The sequence below is a fragment of the Equus caballus genome, chromosome 29 (assembly GCF_041296265.1).
Source record: "Equus caballus isolate H_3958 breed thoroughbred chromosome 29, TB-T2T, whole genome shotgun sequence".
In the NCBI taxonomy this organism is placed as follows: domain Eukaryota; kingdom Metazoa; phylum Chordata; class Mammalia; order Perissodactyla; family Equidae; genus Equus; species Equus caballus.
The window spans coordinates 20,886,138-20,908,180 of record NC_091712.1 but is presented as its reverse complement, the minus strand read 5'-3'; the positions used below and the strand labels follow the sequence as shown (position 1 = coordinate 20,908,180).

Here is a 22,043-nt window from a genome sequence, read left to right as displayed (position 1 = left end):
GTCTCAGACCTTTAACGCTATCATTTTAATTAAAGTACCTGAGAGACAGGACAAGGTCAAAGAGAATACAGCTCATTCCCTTTTATGGTTCTTCCCTGAGCATTTCACTGAGTGTGTGCGTTAGCGGATGGGGATCAGGAATGGTATTTGGGGGTTGGTAATATGTCATGAAATCATAAAGTTGAGCTTTTTTATATTTTCCTTATGAAAGGAAAGTTATTGTTAACTATAAACTAAATTTTACTGCTTCAATCATAGTAACTGTGAAATAGTCCTCAAACACCTTTCAAGGTAGCTGAGAATTATTCCTCCAGATGATTTATGTTTATACTTTTTCAAGCACATTTTAAGGGAAAAAAATTATTAAAAAATCTCCTGAAAGAAAAAAGTACACAGGTTAGATAAACCGGAGGCCCCGTGGGTTATGAGTAAATCTGAACTGGTGCCATATTTCTGGAAAGGTCTAAAGTAAAGGAACCCAGGAGACACAATAAAAACTAAAACAAGACGAACTGCACTACTGACAAGGCTGTGAAAAAACTCCTTGATCCAGCTGGATAGACCGAGCAGCTCAGAGCAGAATTAAAGGAGGAAAAAAAATACAGTGAGAATAAATGCAACCAAGACAGCAACAAAAGAAAATGCAAAGCAACAGCAGCACTCAACGTCAGTTGCAAACTGGCGCAGGCTATGAGGATTCTGAAGCAGCCGCAGTGTCGCAGCCATCCAGCTTTGTGCTGGGTGAAGACATCACGGCAAAGGCACTTGGCACCAAGCAACTTCTGGCCACGGATTTTACGTTCAGAAATGTAAGACCCAGTAACATTTAAGGAATTCTTGCTCTTGCCAGATAGCCATCCTCCTGTCCTGAAGCCATGTGACAAATGATCCTGAATACCACTTTGCCTTTTACGCATCTGTTGTCTAAATCAGTGTAGAAACTGGAAGGAGAGCCTCTGAATTCTGGCCCTTAGCAAAAGGGTACATTTTAGTGTCATAATGACAGTCTTGGCAGAACATGGCATTCTTATGTGAAATGTCTCTGCCATACTGAGAGCTTTGTCCACTATAACCTGGGGCTGGCTCCATCGAAGGGACTATCAGTTCTAAATTTTAAACACACAGGCAGCTATGCGCAAACTTAAAGAGCAAACTGTTTCCTGGAACTCCCACTTTATGAATGGTTGTCTCTGACCACCTGTCACCAACTGAAAAGGTTTCACTTTCATTTGCATTGTTTTTCCACTTCAATTTTATATTACCAAACTACTCCTCTCAAAATCACTATTTAAAAAATTTTTGTTCTCTTTAAATGAGGCTTGATCAAAGGCAAAATTGCTTTCGTGTACAGCACATATATAAATATAAATATAAATATATAAATATACATATAAACAATGGTACCAAAAAGGGAACACATCCTTCTTGTCAAAGATGTTCTTTTTGGTCACTGTATCAGAGATGCTCCAAAGCACTGAAGTCAGTGGACAAGAGGCTGTTTGCAACCCTACCTGCAGTTCAGTGATTGTGGAAGAGATGACATGCAATTGACAGCATCCTGGCCACACTGCCATCGCTAAGGCACTGCCCAAATCTGTGAGACAATGAGGTCTAAACTTTGGTTTTGTTTTTGCTATGTGCACCTAGTGATGTGGAGACCTGAGGAAATGCTAAAGGTGAATTGACTCGGCAGTAACTCAGGGTGCCTTGCACCACAGCGTCCTGCTGGGCTGGGAAAAACAGTTCGTGGCTCGCTTTTCTGACTGGGAAGGCCCAAAATTTTCGGAAGTGGGCGAGTGATGTTGTTGTTTAAAGTTGAGACTAATCTACCTTCCCCAAACCACCTTCCAGCTGGACTGCTATTATCACTGAAGCTTTTTTTGACCACTTTCAGATAATGACTCAGTATCTCCCTTGTGTGGGCAGGGCAGAGGAAAGATACCAATGGTCATTTTCAAAAGTTATTGTGGGGGCCGGCCAGTGGCACAATGGTTAAGTTTACATGTTCCGCTTTGGCGGCCCCGAGTTCGCCAGTTCAGATCCTAGGTGCGGTCGTGGCACCGCTTGGCAAGCCATGCTGTGGTAGGTGTCCCACATATAAAGTAGAGGAACACAGGTATGGATGTTAGCTCGAGCCAGTGTTCCTCAGCAAAAAGAGGAGGATTGGCAGCAGATGTTAGCTCAGGGCTGAAACTCCTCAAAAAAAAAACTTATTTTGTTTTCCCAACTATGTTCAATTTCTATTACTACCACTATACACACACGTGTGCACACACACACACACCAGCAGGATTAACTGTTAGGGATCTTCTGCAAACCATTCCTATTTCCCTAAGTAACCAAAGAATGATCCTGGGTACTATATGTCTATGAAAACCTGCAATCTATCAACACGTGTAAAGACTGCAGCCATTACAACAGAGAATTTTTTTAAATGCACCCACACCTAACCTAAGTTCTCGAAAGTTTAATACTAATGACTCAAGCATTTTTAATTTTTTTGCTGCGGAAGGTTCACCCTGAGCTAAGATCTGTGCCAATATCCCTCTATTTTGTATGTGGGACACTGCCACAGCATGGCCACCGATGAGGAATGTAGGTCCATGCCCGGGAACCGAACCCAAGCTGCCAAAGAATCAGAGTGCACTGAACTTAACCACTAGGCCATGAAGCCAGCCCCTTAGGCATTTTTTAAGTAAAAGTCAACTCAGCACCAGAAATTGCCAAAAGCACTTACACTTATTGTACCAAGGATCAGGATGACAGCTCCAAGCAACCAAGCCACTCATCTCCAAAAAACCAACCACTTCAACGCCCAGCAGAGAGCCCACAGCAATTTCCTCATCTGAAAATTAAGGGACTGAACTGGAGGATCTTTTAAAATTCACGCCTGGATTTATAAAAATCCTTGACTATTTCCTTCTTTAGTACAATGAAAACGAGAGAAATCAGGTAACAAAGCTGTCCAAGGGGAAAGGGAGAGACGGTTCATTGTGTAGCTGTTATTTAAACACGTCATCCTTCACGTAAACTGAAAACCCAGAAAAAAATTCACATTTTGTGAAAGAAATTGGGAAAGTGAAGAAACATTATTTTTTTGCTTCCTCAAAGCTCACAATTATAAATGATATAATTTCTAATAGAAAACAAGAACACAAGCTTCCAATATTTAAAAGTAGCAAAATTCTGGGCTGGAAGAAAACACATATTTATCCTGAGTAAAAATTCTGTTATATCAACAAGACAAATTTTGACATCGAAAAATACCTGTTTAATTTTAGAAACAAAGTAGGGAGGCAGAAGGGAAAAACTAACAGCAAGTAACCAAAAAAGAAAGAAAGAAAAGAAACCACTTCCATGTTCATTAAATAGAATGTCTTGTTATTTTCACAAACAGTAAACACTTTTTGACATCCTTTTTAGTCTCAGGCTGGAGAAGTGTCAATGGATCTTATTTGTTCTTGTCAGTGTGAAAAGAGTTTACAAACCTAACTAAATTTAGAATTAGTGGGAGTTATGCACTTATATTCCTTATACATAGAAGAAAAAAAGGCCCTTTTATGCCAGCTTTGAGTTTGGCTTGACTTTTTATGACTTATTTAGAAGCCCTAGGGAATGAAAAAAGTCTCTTAATGGAAATACTGACACAGTCTTAAATATAGTGACATGAACAAGCACTTCTGTGAAACTGCACCAGAATGTGACTGACCACTCCAGCAAGTTTGAAATGCATAGAGTATCAGAAAATCAACTACAATTGGTTGAATGCCAGTAGAACAGTAACGCCAAAATATAGACAATACTCCTGCAGGATTGAAATTTCATGTTGATAAACTTTTTAACAGAAAAATATGTACAAGGTATGGGATCTTTACTCTTATATGTGGAGGAGAGAGAAAATGTAAAATTTCTGCATAGACATTCACCAATTCTATCATAGGATTAAAAATAGTCATTCTTAAAAAGTCAAAGCTGTCATGTCAACTCTGAGAGTGAGTGTGGCAGAAGAGCTCAAATCAGTGGATATAAATCTGTGCTTTGTTTCTCAAATGTCACCTACAAGGCTATGTACTAGATTGGAGAAAGACAATAAATATCATTACTTAGTCAAGGCAAATTCCTAAAAGCTCCATTTGTATTTATTTGTCTATCTGCTATACTTTTTACTCTTCCGTAGGTTTTCTTTAAACTAGCTAACCTTTTCCATTTATAATCCTTGCATTTTCCTGAAAGTCACTCTTTTACTTGAAAATCCGGTTAGTTTCATTTTATACTTTCTAAGTTTTTATTTTGAATCTCTTAAACATCTCATAGTTTTAAGCTTCATTTCATTTAATTTTTTTCCCTCTGGTTTTAACTTTTTTGCATTTGCCTTTTTTTTTATCCTTTTAAACTTATTCAGGACCATTTTCTTTCCCTTGTCACGTTCACAGACCCAGATCAACATATACATGTGTACATTAAAACGTCTTTTATGATTTAAGAGGCAGGCAGACTAAATCATTAAAACACTAACTCATTCATCTAAGAAACAGTTATGGAGCAAATATGTGAAAGACACTGTACTAAGTGCCAGGGGGACTATAAAATGAATAAAACACCATTTCAGGGGCTCAGAGAGCTTTTAATACATACAGGGCAGTGAGTATCAGCACAAAAGAGGAGACAGAATGTAGCTGCATTTCAGAAAACAGTTTGTCTACCTTTACACAGACGTGAAACCAGTGTTGCTATCATTCTTAGGCACCACATGGAGGAAACACAATGTTAAGAGGACAAAAAAATGTCAGGATCAAACACAGCTCTAAAAAATGTGTACATTTTATAAACTAAGCTGCCATATGCTTTCGATTTGTTTGTAAGCCGTGTTGCTGAATGGGGCTGGAAGTCTCAGAATCTGCATTAGGCATTTTCAGGCTCTCACATGATACCAAAAAACAAACAAAGAAAAGTGAATGAAGAGCTACCCCTGCAACCAGCCGGCAAACCACTCATGTCAATATCTGTTCTCTTTTTCTATTTTCATGGGCCGTTTATCTCTAGTTGTTAACAGTAGGTGGAACCCTTATGCAATCTCATTTAAATTTTACAAGTGAACCCGTAAAGAAAATTTAATTTCAAAATCAAGCTAATTTGAATTTCAGAAATAATCCAGGTGAATGTGTTTTGCCATTCTTATCTCTGATAAATATTTAAGAATTTAAGAATCTGTGGTGTTCAGAATAATACTTAAGTTTTTATAATTCTAGAGTAACCCCATACCTACCCCAAGGTCAGGATTTCTATAAATCTCATTTAAAACATTACTGCTTTGAAATAAGTAATGAGGAAAGATCCCTTTTTAAAAGGCTATCAGAAAGGTATCACTCTTTATTCAAAGGCATTAGGGGTAAGTTTAGGATTGTAGTTAATCCTAAAATTACTGCTTTTGAAAGATGAGACTAGCAGATAAAAAGCTATAGGAGGAGGGGGCTTAGAGAAGAGAGAGGATGCTGATGCACACCCTACATGCTGTGGTTAACAGAAGTTTAGGAGAGCAGAAAATCATAAATCTTTTAAATCGGTACTTTAAATTTCTATCTGAAAATTTCACTTGTTCCCAGATGGTGTTTGATAGGTGAGGCACTATTGTAGTAAAGATACAAGACAAGAAATTGGATAACCTTTCAAGAATCCTTTAAATGTCACTAACTGGGCTGGTGATCGAGGGTTTTATTATTCTCCGCTGGAGTACATCAACAGGCATTTGCATGCCAGGAAAAGAATGTCTGGAATAATCCAAAACGGCAAAGCTTAATTCTTTCACTAAAAACAAGGAAGTGACAAGCACAAAAAGGGAAATAAAAGAAGAAAAAAGTAGCCAAAGTGGACTTACTGGTCAATAAAATCCCAGAGAGAAACCTAGCATATCCGCAGAAACACACACCACCCTCAACAGCTGGCTCTGGCTGAAGCCTTCTCTTGACTGCCATGAGGCTACCTTTAAGCTACCTCCAAACACAAACCTAAAATTAATGAAACATAGAAATCAGGGGTGATTATTCACTGCTCAAAAAGATCTGCCAAGGCATCTCTTTAAATCTTTCTTCTGCTTCATTTCACTACGGTCTCTTTGATGCGGAGCCTAGCACAAAACACAGGGCTCCAGGGAGCCTGGAACAGTGCCTGTGGGGAGAGGCTCTTAATAAACATTTTTGTATGTGGAACAAATGCGTGAAAGAGCACCTCATATGTGAACAAACTGCATCCCAACAACTTGGCTGTTCACAACTGAGAGAATATTTCTCCAAAGAACCTGTGCTATAAATTAAGCGTAAACCCAAGGTTCATCCAATGGCTGATTGAACTCATGAGCATACCTGGGTTTTACTACTGATAATACCAGTTTAAATTCTAAAGCACCCGAGTGTGCAGGAAAAGGCAGAACAAACAACATCCCTCCCCTTGGGGGTCATCATTAGCCAAGAAAAAATGTTTGGAACTGGTGTTTAGCCTTTGTCATACCCCCCAGACTTTCATTCTACTTCCTAGTTCCTCGTTCCTCAGTAACCAAAATCCCTTGTTTTCTCATTTTGTTCCAACGGCAACAGGCCACGCTAACGGACTCTACCTCCCAAAGGGTCCCATGCACCAAATAAATGACTTCTTTTTTCTCTCAATCAAAATCTCCATTTCTTCAGGGATTTACTTTAGTCAAGTAGAGAAGAAGCTAATCTGATTAATTCACACTAACATAAAAAAGAGCCCTATCCACCTAAATGTTTCTGCAATACCAGATGTGTATAATTAAGAGGGATTTTAGACCGTTTAACAGGATGAAGCTTATACACTCAGCCTTGTGGGAGCAGATTAAATTTACGAATTATATACCAGCAGAGCAATGGGGCTCAGAGAGTAACCATTCAAATGTACTAGCCATTTACGAGTTGATCTTTGTGAGCTGCAAAAAGAAAGAACATAAGAGGGACTTGTCCTTAAACTGAACAAAAGAAGAAGGGAAGTCCTCATGTTTTACTTCAAGACTTGCCTGCTTTTCCCCCATCAGTACACTTGTTAGAAACCTCTTCTCTCTCTTTCAGCGAAGAAGGACATTCAATAGGCTTGGTTTGGAGGGTAAATTAAACTCTAGCCCAAATTAAGAAAGGCTCCAGTGAGGACTCACTCCGTAAGGGGACATAGGTGGCAGATGGCTCTTTCATGGATGGTCCCATCTGGAGAATATGAGCACGGCCTCAACAGGAATGGAGGAGATATTACGGCTAGAGTCCTTACCCTGATACCTCAGGGAGTGGACCCACCTAGAGGCTAGAGGGTAGAGGCACGGCGATCAGCTTGTAATGGGAATTCACTCCATCAAATACCTGAAAATCACCATTCGTTAACCTCATACGATGAAAACGGATTATAATTTTAATTGAGATGACTTAAGTCAGCAGAGGACATCAAGTGACTAAATTTTCTTGAGTATTACTTGTGTTTAGAAGCAATGCCCTTAATAATTCTGATCAATTCTAATGTTATAATTACTGGTGTCAGAAACATTTTAACCAATATTTATTGAGAGCCTGGCATGATGCAGAAGACTGCAGATTACAGAGAAATATTTAATCTCTAGATAAAATCAATAAAAACATGTTTGTAGCTACTATGACAGTGTCTAATGCTGTCTTCAATTAGGATTACTACTTTATAATCAACCAGGCTTGTGCCGCCTAGAATTTAACGAGAGCAAGTGAAATGAAATTGGGTTAGATTATCCTTCCACACACCAATGCTTTCATTTAGCTTTTTGATTCCAAATATTTAATTAAATGCATCATGAGATAGCAACTCTTTTATGAAAATGGCTGGAAAAATGGATAAAATTTCTTAGCACAGAAAAACCAATAAATTGTTTTTAAAGGTGATCTATTCTTGCAAAAGAATTTAAAAGTTAAAATGTTGATGCTGCTGTGGAACTGGGGTGGGAGAGAGGAATGGTGATTAACAGCACACTTAGAAGATTTCTCTTTAGGTGAGCAAAGGAAGATAGGACCAGAAAGAATGGAAGGAATTCAGAGTAAGCGTGTATGCCAGAGAAACCATAGCAGTCGCTCAGAAAGTATTTATTGAAATCCCCTGTTCTCTCTTTCTGCATGACTGGTAACCCAGCTACAACTGCCCCAGCATTGTCATTCAGTTCTCACAGAGGACAGCCATTTATTATTTCAGTCTGAAATTTAGCAAATCAGTCCTAGACCACCAGTCTCTCTTAATTCTCCATCCACAAAACCAAAAACTTTATTTTGTTCTTTTTAAGTTTACACACACACATGAAAAACCAGAAGTTTACATGTCTAGGCTGCTTTCTCACTGCTTGTAATAATAAGCTAAAAAGTAAGTTTTTATTTAAAAGTAGAACTTGGCAAATGAATAGTCCATAATATGGACCAAGTGCATTTGGAATGCTCTAATAAAAATAAATGGCCAAGGTATTTAACTTTGAAAAGCCTCAACTATACAGGCATGCTATTCTCTCCTTGATTTGATATTTCGCTACCTCTGAAAAAAGCACACATTTTCAGAAGACTCATCACACTGGATGAATTTCATAGACATATGACTTTGATTTTGCTGGGCGACACAAAGAAATTTACAAGAAAATTTTTAAAAAATAAGAGATCTTCAATTATCCCACCTTATCAAAAGTAACTTTGCCTGTTTCCAAAAATCTTCCTCGTTTTTGTCTATACACATTTGCACCGTCATAATTGTATTCAATGTTTTCATAATTTTAAACTGTTTTTCACTTTACATTATCAATTCCTCTCATGTCGTTTCATAGTATCAGTATCATAAATAAAAATTTGATTTCCATCCTATCTGGGTTTAAATCAGGAGAACGTTTACATTTGTAAAAATTGAGATCCTTTTCATATTTTAATATGACCCAGAAAAGTGTATAAAGCATGAGAATGAATTACTTCTTCAAAGTTTGAAAAAAATCCAACGAATCTACCAATTCATGTGCTTTGGAAACTGGGCTTACTAAAAACTTTAATCTTTCCTGAATTAGTGGTCACTTAAAACTTTTTTCACTATAAATTTATAGTTTAATTTGTGTGGATAATACCAATTCATTTCATCTACACATTTGCATACAGTATGTTGTCAATTATGCATACCATTTCATCATAACTTTAACAAATATTTTTTGTTTAATAACTATATATTGATTGCTACATCGCCTGTCTCATTTCCAAATTTAATTTGTGTCAGTTTTTGCTTGTCTTTTTCACTCTTGCTTTCAAAGAGTCAACTTGACTTAATTACCTATTTTTCAGCTTTCCATTTTACCTTTCTCTGTTTTATTTTTATTCTTTTTTTCAATTACCTGTACTTGAAATACTGATTTATTTTTCTTTCTCTGTAAATAAACATTTATCAAGCTCTGAATTACCTCTAAGTTCTGCTCTGGTCACAGTGATTAGACATTACTATGTAGTTTTAAAATTTTTGTTATTAGCTAAATAGTCTTTTATTGCATCTTTTACTTCTTCCTAGACCCAATTATTCTTTACAAGACTATTTCTGAGTGTTTGCAGTTGTTTTCATTGTTAGAGTTGGAGTTTCTGCAACAGAAAATGAGATTAAGTCTTTAAAAATGTATTGGTATTTTCTCTGAATCCTCATAGATAATATATTTTATATACATTCATAGACACTTGAAAATCAGATTTCTGGCTACATAATGTGAAGGCTATATTAAATAGACCAAATTTAAATTCCTCTAAAGCCCTATTCCTCACATATCAAGCTCCTTGATATTATAAGGACCAAGTGTAGCAATATTCACGTAGTTTTTAGCATAGGGCCTAGCATATCACAACTACGCAATAGAGGACCGGTGGCGGCAGGTGTAATAATAACAGTAGGAATGGTCTAGTGGTAGTTATGCTCCTCCTACCTCTTCTGCAGGCTCAGCTGCCCTATTGACCTGGAGAAGAATAACTAACTGTGTGTTCTTGGTCTGGGTTTTCTTATCTGTGACATAAGCTGGCTGGACTAGAAGCTTTCTGAAGTTATTTCCAGCTCTTCCACTTCTAAATTTCACTTGATGGCATTTTCAGGACCGGGACACCAGAGGTAGGTCGCGCACATCCCTTGTTCCAGGGGGACTTGCTCAAACACTCTTTACAAGCAAAGCTCTCTGGGAACTGAAGTCAAGATAGAAAATTCTACCAAATTCACTACTCCACCTCAAATTTTTGGACAGGTAGAAATTGACTTAATATTTCTGGAATAAAAGTAAAATTTTCAAAGCTATTTATCAGCTCTACTTATGCTTTCCAGGAATAAAAGTCAAATTTCCAAAGCAACATAACCCAGACCTATATTGGCATCCACGCTAACTTGTGTTCATTTTGTAACACGATTAGCAACCAAAGAATTTAAGAAAAAAGATGGAATACAAAGAATTTGCATGCCTGGCTTGCTGAAATCCAGGACACTACTCCATTAAAATTTACTCATAAAAGCCAATATATATCTCCTCTAAGAATCTTTATCATTAAGATTAAAAATTATCGTGAGGAATGAAAATTTCCCATCATCTAGTAACGAGCATACTGGTAATTAAAAACAGAATGAAAGCTTTAAAACTGAATTACAGGCAATACGTGAGTAATGGATGCAAAAGCAATAAAAATTATGCTTTTATACCTGTCAAAATAAATCCCTCTGTCGCAGTTTTAATTCTGTTTTAAATGAGATCTCACAAAAAGCACAGACTTACCTGTGCGATAGACAAAGTTGCCTTCAGTTTCTGATGACGAGGGAGACACCAATTCTTCCTCAAATTCATTGGAACTAAAAGATCCCGAATGGTTCCTTTGCCTTGTCTTTCCCATCATGGCAGCATTTGTGGCCATGACATGTCTCAAAGAGTCGTTAAGGTAACGGTTCAACAAGCTGCTCTTGTATTTTGGGGGTGACACGTAGTCCTCGCTGGCCCGTGACTCTGGCCTCACTCCAGCTTTTATGACTGAGCTCTCACTTTTAATCACAGGATGGTGAACGGGATTATTGTAGCCCCCTTCGTTCATGTGGTTTCTTGGAGGATTTTCTCCATCTAGGGGGAAAAATACCACTAGCTAGTACTTACACATAATTTTCCCCAACCACCCAATTGTTGTACTTAATCATTAAAAATATATATAAGGGAAGAATATTTGAAGTGTACAAAATTATCTTTGATATTCAAGATTAATTTTTAGGCAAAGGAAAGCAGGAATCTCTGTAATCTCTCCCTACGGTATTTTAATTTTAGTGAATTTCACAGAAAATGTTATTCTGACACACGATAAATCTATAAACAAGAGGAAACAGCCGTAATTCTGTTGGTCATTTATAGTATTGTAAAAGTGAAGTTACCCCATGCAATAAAAAAAAACCACTATGGCACCATCGTGTTTTGTGGGATCAACCTTAAAAATAGCAACTGAGGTGAACTTATTATAGAGGCAAAGCAAAGAAAGCAAAATAAAACTATTAACAAACCTTCGGAACATGAGTCATCACTGCTGACACTAAGCCGCTCAGCATTTCCTTGAACATACTTGTTGTACAACTTTATTCTTAAAGCCCAGCTTAAATCTGGCTGTCGAACAGTATTCTTAAGCCGACGTCTTGCATTAGCAAACCAATTTGACACCTAAAAAAGTATTATTTTTCAATTAACAAAACATAAAAACATTACCCATCATACAGTTAATTTCCCAAAAAGGACTGAAGCCTCTCTCAGCATCTCTGATCATTAAATATTCTCAGGACGTAAGAGTACTAGACATTCATTCCATTTGTTCATTCATTCATTCAACAAACAGGCTGAGCACTTACTACAGAGATTGAGCACATGTATTCTGGGGATAAAAAAAAATGAAGAGGACTTGCCATCAAATTTTCAGTCTAGTAAGGGAGGTAGGAGAGTATACAAATAACTCTAATATAGGAAAGAATGTGATAAATGGCTTAAGAGGCATCAAATAATATGATACAGGAGTCCAAAGAAAGGAGGCGTTACTTTCATATGTGACTCAAGAATTCATGAGGAATTTAAGCTAGGCTTTGAAGGAATATGTCAGGTCTAATGGGGAGGGAAGTGTGCTCCCAATAAAGAGGACACGGGAACAAATTTCAGGGACATTGTGGTGGGTGAGGGAGAGGGAAGAATTAAAGATGACCTTGAGTCACCAAACCCATGTAACCAAGAGAAGGATAGTGCCCTTATGAGAAAGAAAGCAGAACTCTTTAATGGTGAAATGACACATTTGGTTTGGGGAACGTTTAGTTTGAGACGCTAGAAAAGCGTACAGGTGAGATGTGCTGCAAGGAAATAAAAATGGTATCTGAGACCGAAGGGAGAGGAAGATCAGATTTGGGTCAAATGCCCAGAAGTGAGAGCTGAAGTTGTTACAGTAGGCAGAACAGAAAGACGCTCAAGGACCAAACCTTGGAAACCTCCAGCAATGAAGGAGGTTGGACTATAAAAGAGGACCTGGCAAAACCATCGGAGATAGAGTAATCAGACAAGTAGAGGGAGGGAAAAAAGCCACGTAACATCCAGCTTTAAGCTGAAACCCAAGTGTTTCCAAAGCAAATAGCTGATGGCAAAGAAATGAACACTCCAAAATAAAGGAAAGTTACTTCCATTGTTTTTTTAAGGTGCTATTAGATTTCTAGAGGCTAAAACGGTACCTGAGGTTTCTTTTAAAATGTCGGGCTACCATCAGAATATATATATATATATGTATATTAAAAACTTGAAAGGCTAATATTTGCCTTTAAAAGAATGCAATGTGGAAAGAGAATTAAGTCTTTCTGCCAATTTGTTCTAGAATATGCCCCACATTACTATAATGGTTTGTGTGGCAATCCTTGCACTGGAAGTTTCTTTTTTTCTTTTTTTTAGATGTATACCATAAAGACACAATTTTTGCCCATTGCTTAAGCCCTAACTGTTGAACGGACCTGTGGTGAATTCTACTTTTTGAAAAAACAAAACTACACTTTTTTTCTTTGTCCACATGGGTAAAACTTCGTAGTTTTTTCTGGTTTTTATGTATACATACATTTTTTTTTTTCAATATTACCTCCTTTGTGTCTTAAGCAATGATAACTGTCCTACTAAATTTATGCGGCATTTCAGAAGTCTTAGTCTTCATCAACCTCTCTTCCTGTCAAGGTGTGCATTTATTACTATGCTTTAGCCTGACTTCAAATTCTCACTCTCCTCCAACCTCTATACATAGACAACTTCTGGGACTATTCATTCAATAAATATAAATTGAGTAGCTCTCGTGCTTTAACCACAGTGTCACGTGCTGGGAATGGATAAACTGTGTCCCCTGCACACGGAAGGACTGGCAGTGAAGAACTATACTTGACTAACTATGACACACAGGTGAACATTCCCTATGGAAGCACGAAATGCCTGGTCCATTTCTTCACTACATTTCTCAAACTTCCCTCTACTCTCAGTCCTGGGCAAAATGTTCATCCAAGTCCTCATTACTACTAACTAGGAATTTTAGAACATTCTTTTTTCTAACTTCCCTCCTGTCCACGTGAATGGGTCTTAACAACCAGCATCAAATTCAAGTGCTGATGCACCATTACAATTTAATCACTTAACTTCTTCAAACCCTCATTAGTGCCCCATTATCCTGTAAGTGTGGCATGATGGAAGGAGACTGGTTTCCTGTTCTGAATTTGCCAAAAACATGCTGTGTGAATTTATATAAGTCACTCAACTTTTCCAAACTTCAAACTCTTCATCTATAAAATGCATTAGATGGCTCTTAACATCCTTGCCAACTCTAAAAACTCAGATCTGTGAATACAGCCCACACTCTGCTAAACAGTGTTAATTCCCTTCTAGTTGGTACTAACCTACCTTCTGCTCTCAACCATTTCTCTCTCTGGCAGTCAGATACATGTGTTTATGTCCTTCTCTGCTCCTCTCACACAGAGGACAGCCTGCAACTTCCCCTATGCCTATGCCCCTTATATTCATTAGACTCCAACTCCCAAACTTTTTGTCACTTTATTAAACATCATATAATTCAGACTAATCTTAAATCTGAACATAACCACCATATAGTACAGTTCTTATGAAACTCTTCATATTTTTATTAAAATGCAATGGCCTTCTAATTTCAAAAGCACTAACAGCTAAAATTCTAACATATGAAAATGGAAACCTTTCAAAGTCATGGTGGGATTAACTAACTTTTCATATGTAGGGGTCATATCCTTTTTATGTTTTATATACTCATAGTTCCTACCATAGTATATTAATTGCAGATCAGGAGATTTCGCAGAAAGGTTTGCTGATGTCTAACACAGGCTGTTACTAAACTGATTTCATAGGTTTGAATGGCACCCAATGTGCTAATATATTTACTCTGCCAGTATTTTATTACCAGAAATTTATAGTACGACCTAAGGGCTGGATATAGTCCAGGTGTTTAATACCTGCTTGCATGAAGTCATGCAAACAGCAGACAAATAGCTGCTTAACAAATCTGCATAAATATTATTTTGCAATTCTTTTCCTGATAAATTAACGCAAACTCCATCTGTTTCACCAAAGGTAAAAATATCAGTTCAAATTTTCTACCTTTAACATACCATAGATTCCTCCAGGTTATCATTCAAATTCTCTTCAAATTCTATTTTACATGAAATAGGCCTCCTTACCAATGGTAGGTTCCGCAGCAGCATTTTTATGTCAAGCTCAGAGCTTTAAAAACACTGTATTTTATAGTGAAAGCTTAGAACATCAAATATTTAGAAGTTGGAAGAGAAAATTCCATAATTTTCGTTCCTACTCTAACGGAGGTGTTTACATTCATCATATTGACAGAGCAATCATTAGAATAAACCCAAAGGAATATGCTGGCATCTGTCCACCTTTGAACCTCCAGAATTAACAAACTTATTCTGGGTTATTCAACTGAAATATTGAGCACCTCATTTCCACACCATGTAGTATAGCACTTGGAATAATGTAGAAGGACCAATCTGAGACTCTGTTGCATATTTAACAGTTGCCATAATCCTTGTAGGTGATAACCACATACATATTTCAGCAGAAGCACTCAATAGAAGCAAAACCAGAGCTATGTCAACATAGGGAGCAAAACCTCACAACACAGCAGACTTCTCCAAATGGTACATGGACAGAGCATAGGAATTTGAAATTTCTACTATAAGGAGTTTCTTATTAACATCCAATCATTAAAATGTATTCTCAAATTCCACCCACCCAGTACTCTGTATTGTGATCATGAAAGAAATCATCCCAAGGAGACATTTCATTCTTGCAATCCAGAAAAAATATAAATATATTTTAAATATATATATATACACACACACACGAACAATGGGAAATATTAAAACCAAATACAGCTCCCATCTGCCCTTTATTAAAAACCTCTTCAACGATCTTGCTAAGCTCCATATCGTACAATAATATAAACTCCAATTGTTTACTACTTTATATTATTCCACAATCAAGCTGTTTATAGTGAGAGTATAGAGTATATTTTATAATGTTTGGACAATGGTCAGCCATAGGAACCAAGCACAATGGAATATTTTAGTTGGTTAAAGTCAAAATACACACACACACACACACACACACACAAATCATCTGCTTGTTAATTTTATAAAAATGCCTATATCTCATTAGGAAGTAAGATGCCAGATTAATAATGCAAAGGAGAGTTAAACATAGCTATAGCAAATTAAGACAAGTTGCTAAGTCTAGTGAATAGAAAAAAGTGAAAGTTGCATAAATAATTATTTCTGCTTCATTTTTCAGGGATGAATAAAATGTAGGTGCTAGTTAATGTCCTTAGAGCTTCTATTTATTAGAAAAAGTACCTTTGAGGTCCTAAAATATATTTCCTCCACTAAAGTTTCAGCTTTTTGTTTCTAGGCTTTCGGAGATTGCTGGCCAGGCTTCACACCCTTCCTTATCAATTTAAGAGCAGCAAAATTAGGCAAAAGTACTTCTTACGAAACGTTTGACAGTTTGACACACAACTAAAACAAAAACATTAAGTGTACAAGAAATTCTCAAAATGCAAGACACTCTTGTTATTAAGGAATAAAACCATTCTGCTGACAGCTTATTATATAAACCATGAGAAACAGAGATAGAAGATATTGCAAAAAACAAGAAATTGAAGCCAGAAATAAGAGGAACACTCCATATTTGTCTACAGACATAAAAATATGACATATTTCCAGATATACTGAAAATAATAAAATGAGTTATACTTGTGCTTGTTCTGTACAACCATCACACAGCGTTAAAGATGACAAGCTGTACTCTGTGTATTCCCTACAATGGGATGGATTTTAACACTAGAATATCTTAGCCAGATTTCAAGACACGTTCTACTGTCAGAAAGGTTTTGGAAAGTCGAATGGTTATCACAGTGGTATTCCCCAGTTAGAACCTATTCACCCTACAGACATGTGCAGAGAGTTCACTATATGGAAAGGACCATGCTGGGGTGAAACAGGGGTATGAAGATCAATAAGACACGATCACTCTTCTCAAGAAGGCTGACTCTACAGGAGAAATTCATTCACTGGGAGAACCTCACTCATTAAATAGGGGTCTAATTGGCAGAGATCAAAAGCTTTATTCAGATCACAACTTTATACCATTTTCCCCCAGAAATGTATTTACATAATTTATTTGGTTTCCCTTGAAGTCAGAATTTGCTTTGGGTGTTTCATGTATGTCTGACTTACACAACACCACATATCTATAAATATACGTGTGTGTGTATTCATACACATTTTTTTTTCTTACCTAGACATCCTACTCTGCCTAACTGAAAATAACTGGACCCAAACTGATTATATTTAAGGTCCCTTGGTTATTCCATCCATTTTGATTTTTTTCCACTTATCACCTTCAAGGTCCAGAAACCAACTTCATTTACTATAAAATTAGAAATCATTAAGCAGGTATCACTTATTATTATAAATAATTATCTTTGCCCCATTTAAAAATTACATATTTTTGTATATTTTTATTTTCTGAGGACTAGTATAAGAGAAAGAAAATGTAATGTGAAAAATTTTCATTACATGGAAAAACTCATGTAAATTAGAAAAATGTAATAATAGTCTTAGTAATAATAACCAAGATCTTACTGCAAAAAGATATTAATGCAAAATGTGTTATTTGTGTTTAAACTATATTACGCAGAAAATAATTTGATTCTCTACTAAAATTACAACTACTTGTATTGCAGCTCAACAGAGCTACTGCACATGAAAATTTAAATGTCTCTACAATGACAAATGTTACTTTTCATAATTAAACATGTTCTAAATATGACAAATATTTTTTGCTTTCTGTACTAAAGAACAGCAAGCATTAAATAAAGGACTATATAATCATCCAAAATAATCTTATGCTGTACTGCTGACATCACTGTGAAAGATTCAAATAGCTCTACAAATCAGTGGATTTTCAAAATAAACAGCCTACCTCTGCAAACTGAAATTGGAACACGTGCATTGATTTTCATAAGTCAACTTTTTCTGACTGGAATAATTTATTTAGAAATCACTTTTGTAAATCCCTGAAAGTTCACAGTTTTATGTTAAACAGATATTAAGCCAAGAAGACTAAATTAATTTTCTCCTCCAGTGCACAGCAAATCACTATTAATATTAATGCCTGTTAATATGAAGCAGAACAGATGTTCTTCTCTATTATTCTGAAAATAAGCAGACAAATGCATATTAGAGTTTTAATAAGCCTGAATACAAGTCAACTTTCATGCTTTGTTGAACTTTCCAGTAATTCCTAAACGACAATCTTAAATATTCTGGAAAGCAATTTTTATTTTGTCTATCATTAAATACTGCTTTTTACTTGGGGTCCTTCCTTACTATAAATTTAATAGGATGACCAAAATTTCATAAATCAGCGATGTACTGCTACTATAACATATGAAACTTCTCAGCTCATTTAGTTGCTCCCCCTCTTTCTGAATAAATTTGTTCTGTTTGCATGTATAAAAGTTCACATCACCATATTTATTAAAGAAAACTCTGGTGTGATGGAAAGAGCATTGATCTGGAAATATATTATTATTATTAAATGTATCATTTCCAGGCCTGCCCTTACTAACACTTAACTCCCACATTCCTTGGTTACATCTCCTGTAAAATGCTGATAGTAACTACTCTACCACACCATGTTTTTGTGAATATCAAATAGGATTATGTAAGGGAAAAGGGAGTGTTGCCCCCTAGAGAAGAAACAAACCCACACCATCTCTCTACAACTGACAAAGTAATCCAACCATTTGAAATCTGCCCCTTCTTAACCCCTGTAGAAAGATAGCAGCAGCAAAATTTTGTGGATTCTAGCTAAGGCCCAGGATACTTTCTATTAAAAACAAAACGAAACAAACAAAAAAACCCCACTTCTCATCCTTCCAATCCACCTCCTAGCCCCGTCAGTAACGGTGGTTTTGAAAGTTATCCTGGGGCCTTTCATATGGGGCCCTAATGTGGGGTGCCATTCCGTATGGTTCTCAAAGTGTGGTTCAGAGCCAGCAGCTTCAGCACCACTCCGGAAAAACCTGTTAGAAATGCAAATTACCGGCCCCACCCCAGACCTGCCACTGAATCAGAAACTCAGGTGGGGCTCAGCAATTTGCGTTTCAAGTCCTCCGGGCGGTTCGGATAGACATTCAGGTCTGAAAATCACTGCGGGTAGTCTCCTCTGCTTCCATCTATATATGGCCCAAGGACACCTTCTCATAACTCTGCAGATGACTTTTCACTGCCCTCCCTAACAAAATACCACGCCATCCCTCCTGGACCGAGCATTAGCACTGAATTGATGTGGGTAAGACTGAGAGGAATCCCAGAAACTCTTCCCACAGCACAACTCTGCCCCCGTGCCAATCCCTTATCACCCTCAGCGGCAGGAGCCAGAGCATCAGGACCAGGCTGTCTCCCTCCATCCTTCCCCAGCGAGGGGCGCCAGGTGGAGATCCACACAAAAGCGAGGTGTGCCCGCTCCTCAGCCGGCCCGGGCTTGATGGGCCCCGATTACCTGCACTAGCGTCATCTGCGAGCCGAGCGCCAAGAGTATCTTCTCCGTCTTGGTGGGGTACGGGTTGTCACGGTGCTTGTAAAGCCACTGCTTGAGGGGCCGCGCCATGTCTTGCAGGGCCTGCCGCTTGTGCCTCACCTTCCCGCCATTCTGCCGGGCCCTGGGACACCGGGAGAGGAGGCGGCCCCGGTGAGCAGCGCCGTCTGGGCGCTGCCCGCCGGGATCCCCCACATTTGGGCGCATTTCAGCGGCCGCAGCCCCGCGCCGACCCACTTCCCGCATCCCAGCGCATCCAGCCCCGCCCCGCGCGCCCCGAGGTTGAGGCGAGGCGGGGATGGGAGCCACAGAATTTCTGGGCGGGAGTATCCTTCTCTCGGCATCTCGTTTTGAAATAGCCTGCTTGTTTCAGGGGGTCATGTGGCAGTGAAGGACGCTAGGTTTATCTAGAAAAGGGGGATATCATGAAGCCAGAGATTAGAGGTTTAGGTCACGATAGTTAAGTGATTTGAAGGAAACTGTTACTCAAGCTACAGATCTGCGCAGCAGGACTGTCACCCTTCCCTCGCTCGCCTGCACCGCGCCTTTGAGCGGCCCTAGCCTCGCAAGCCGGGTAGAGGCTGCTGCCGGCTCTCGAACGTTCTTTCAGGGAACTCATGCCTGCCCCTTGGGGCTTCCCATCGCCGGTGGTCAAAGGCAAGGATGCCCACTGGACGGCGGGAGTAAAGCAAGGGATGACGGCCGCCCGCTGCCCCGGTTTTCTCAGAGCTCTCTCCTATTTCTTTTGATCCTCTGGGAAAAGGGAAAACTTTGCAAGAAAGGGCTTGTGAAAGAAGGATGGAGAACCCACGTGGCATTCTAGGGGCCTTTTCCTGACATAAAGGAGCTTTAGAAAGTATGGAAAGCATTGTTCCATCGGGTGAGGTAAAAAGACGTGAGGAAAAGCACATTCAGAGGAAGAGACCGAGGGAGGCTGGAGCTGGACGTTGGGCGCTGCGCTCCCCCGCGGCTCCGGGAGGTGTCGCCGCGCCGCCGCCTGCGCGCCCCGCCACTCCGGGAGGCTCGCGCGCCTGCGCCGCAGCCTCCAGGGCTTTTGCCTCTTTAAACACTTTGAAACGCAATTCCATCCGAAAGGACTGGTAGTAACATTTTGACGAAACCTAATCTCTGTTTTACTAACCAGCACCGCCGCAGAACAAGCAGCTGATGCAATCTTTCAGGTGGAGCCGGCCAGGACGGCCGCCCCTCCCCCCGCGGGGCGCTCCTGGAGCCGCCCAGACACGGCCCCGCTAGACCCTCCTAGCGTCAGCAGCCGGGGCAGCTGGCCCACCCGCGAGCTCTCGCCCCTCCAACAGCCCCTCACTCCGCTAAACCGAAACCCGGCCTGGCAGGCCCGCCGCCTCCCCCTCCGGGCTCGCAGCGGGCCCCGCCGAGCCGCGCGCGTCCAGGGCGCCCTACGGAGAGCCGACCTTCCCAGCACCTTGGCCGGGGCGAGGCAGCGGCCGGGCCGTGACGAGGCCCTGTCGGGACAGAAGAGGGGAAGCCCACGGGGCTGGCCCGACCTGGGAAGCCCCGACTGCTTGGCCCTGCCCTGTTCCTCCGCATCCTGCCCAGTCCTGTCTGCCTCGCCCTCCGCCGCGCGTCTGCACCCGCGGTCCAGAGAGGGACAAGTAATCCCCTCCCCTGAGGTCCAGGGATCGGAGGACCGAGGGGCAGTTCCAGTGTCCTCAGTTTCCAACACGCCTCTTTTGAGCTGATCTGACGAATCGATACCCCCAGATTTTGAGAAACTAATATTTTAGAATGAAAATGAGTGAGACGAGGAAGCAGAGACCTGCTCTCCTGGGAAACTCCGGACCCCTAAACCGCGGGCCCCGGTGGCCACTGGCACGCCCGCGCCGCCCATCGCTCCCACCCCTCCGCGCTGCAGGCAGGCAGGCAGGGTCCCCGGGGGGAGGGGGGGGGAGTGGGCATACCCGGTCCTCCGACGTCTCAGGCCGAGGTTGTCCTTGAGGGGCGGACCGTCCGGAATGCCCACCTCGGGGCGGGCGTGGGGACTGTCCAGGACGCCGCCGTAGGGCCGGCTGCCTCGCTCCCGCTCCGGAGCGCCGCGGTCCTCAAAAAGCACGGCGCCGCTGAGCTTGTTGAAGACGATGGTGTTCATGGTGCGGGCTGGCAGGGGCGCGCGGGGCGGCCGCAGCGCCTCGCGGCCAGGCCGCCGGGAGCTCCGCAGGGCTCGGGTTCTAGGAGATGAAGATGCATCACGTTACTCGCTCAGAGTGCTCACAGACCTGCGCGTCCCGAGCCCCGAACTTGGCCCAGGCGCGGGGCTGCGGAGCCCAGGGGAGGAGCGACGCTGCCGCACCTGGACGAGGGAATCCCTGTCTCTCCCCACCTGGCTACACCACTCCCCCCACCCCCCAGGCGCTCCCGGGACAGATTCAGCCCTCCTCCTTGCCCCGGCGATCGAGCCCCTAAGGAACTTCAATCAGGAATCATTTATCCGCAGAGGCAAAGGAAAATAATTCCTAAACAAGCCTTTTTGTCGCGATTTTAATCCGGGAGAAGCACACTCCGGATGGCGCAGCGGGATAGGCGCGGGGCCGCGCGCGGTTCTTCAATCACAACGGAAGACTATAAAGCCTCTTGGAGCTCCCACTTGGGTCTTAAGAAGGGGTTGGAAAGAAGGGAAAATTTGGGGTAGTGAACAACCGCATCCGCAAGCCCCAGTTAATGAGTCCCAGGCCGTACCGAGATTTCGGGGATTTTCATGTTTTCTAGATCCTGGATGGTTTGGCTGAAACCCCTGCGTCCTTATTCCGGCTAAACTCCCTCGGGGTAGGGGTGAGGGCAGAGAAAGTTAGCAGGCTCCAGAGCTAGAAAGTTAAGCGGCGTCAGGGACAAA

The 22,043-nt window shown here is 40.5% G+C and overlaps 1 protein-coding gene across 4 annotated transcripts in view; it reads right to left on the bottom strand.

Moving 5' to 3' along the window:
* Window positions 1-22,043, bottom strand: part of MKX (mohawk homeobox) — a 63,350-nt gene that overhangs the window by 39,004 nt on the left and 2,303 nt on the right. For all 4 annotated transcript variants that reach the window (XM_023632370.2, XM_023632373.2, XM_023632371.2 and 1 more), the window contains exons 2-5: window positions 21,115-21,381; window positions 19,142-19,301; window positions 11,539-11,692; window positions 10,775-11,110 (exon numbers count right to left, since the gene is read on the bottom strand). In XM_023632370.2, coding sequence (XP_023488138.2) covers window positions 10,775-11,110; window positions 11,539-11,692; window positions 19,142-19,301; window positions 21,115-21,302 — 838 coding nt within the window. In that variant the 5' untranslated portion in view covers window positions 21,303-21,381. The remainder of the gene's footprint in view (window positions 1-10,774; window positions 11,111-11,538; window positions 11,693-19,141; window positions 19,302-21,114; window positions 21,382-22,043) is intronic.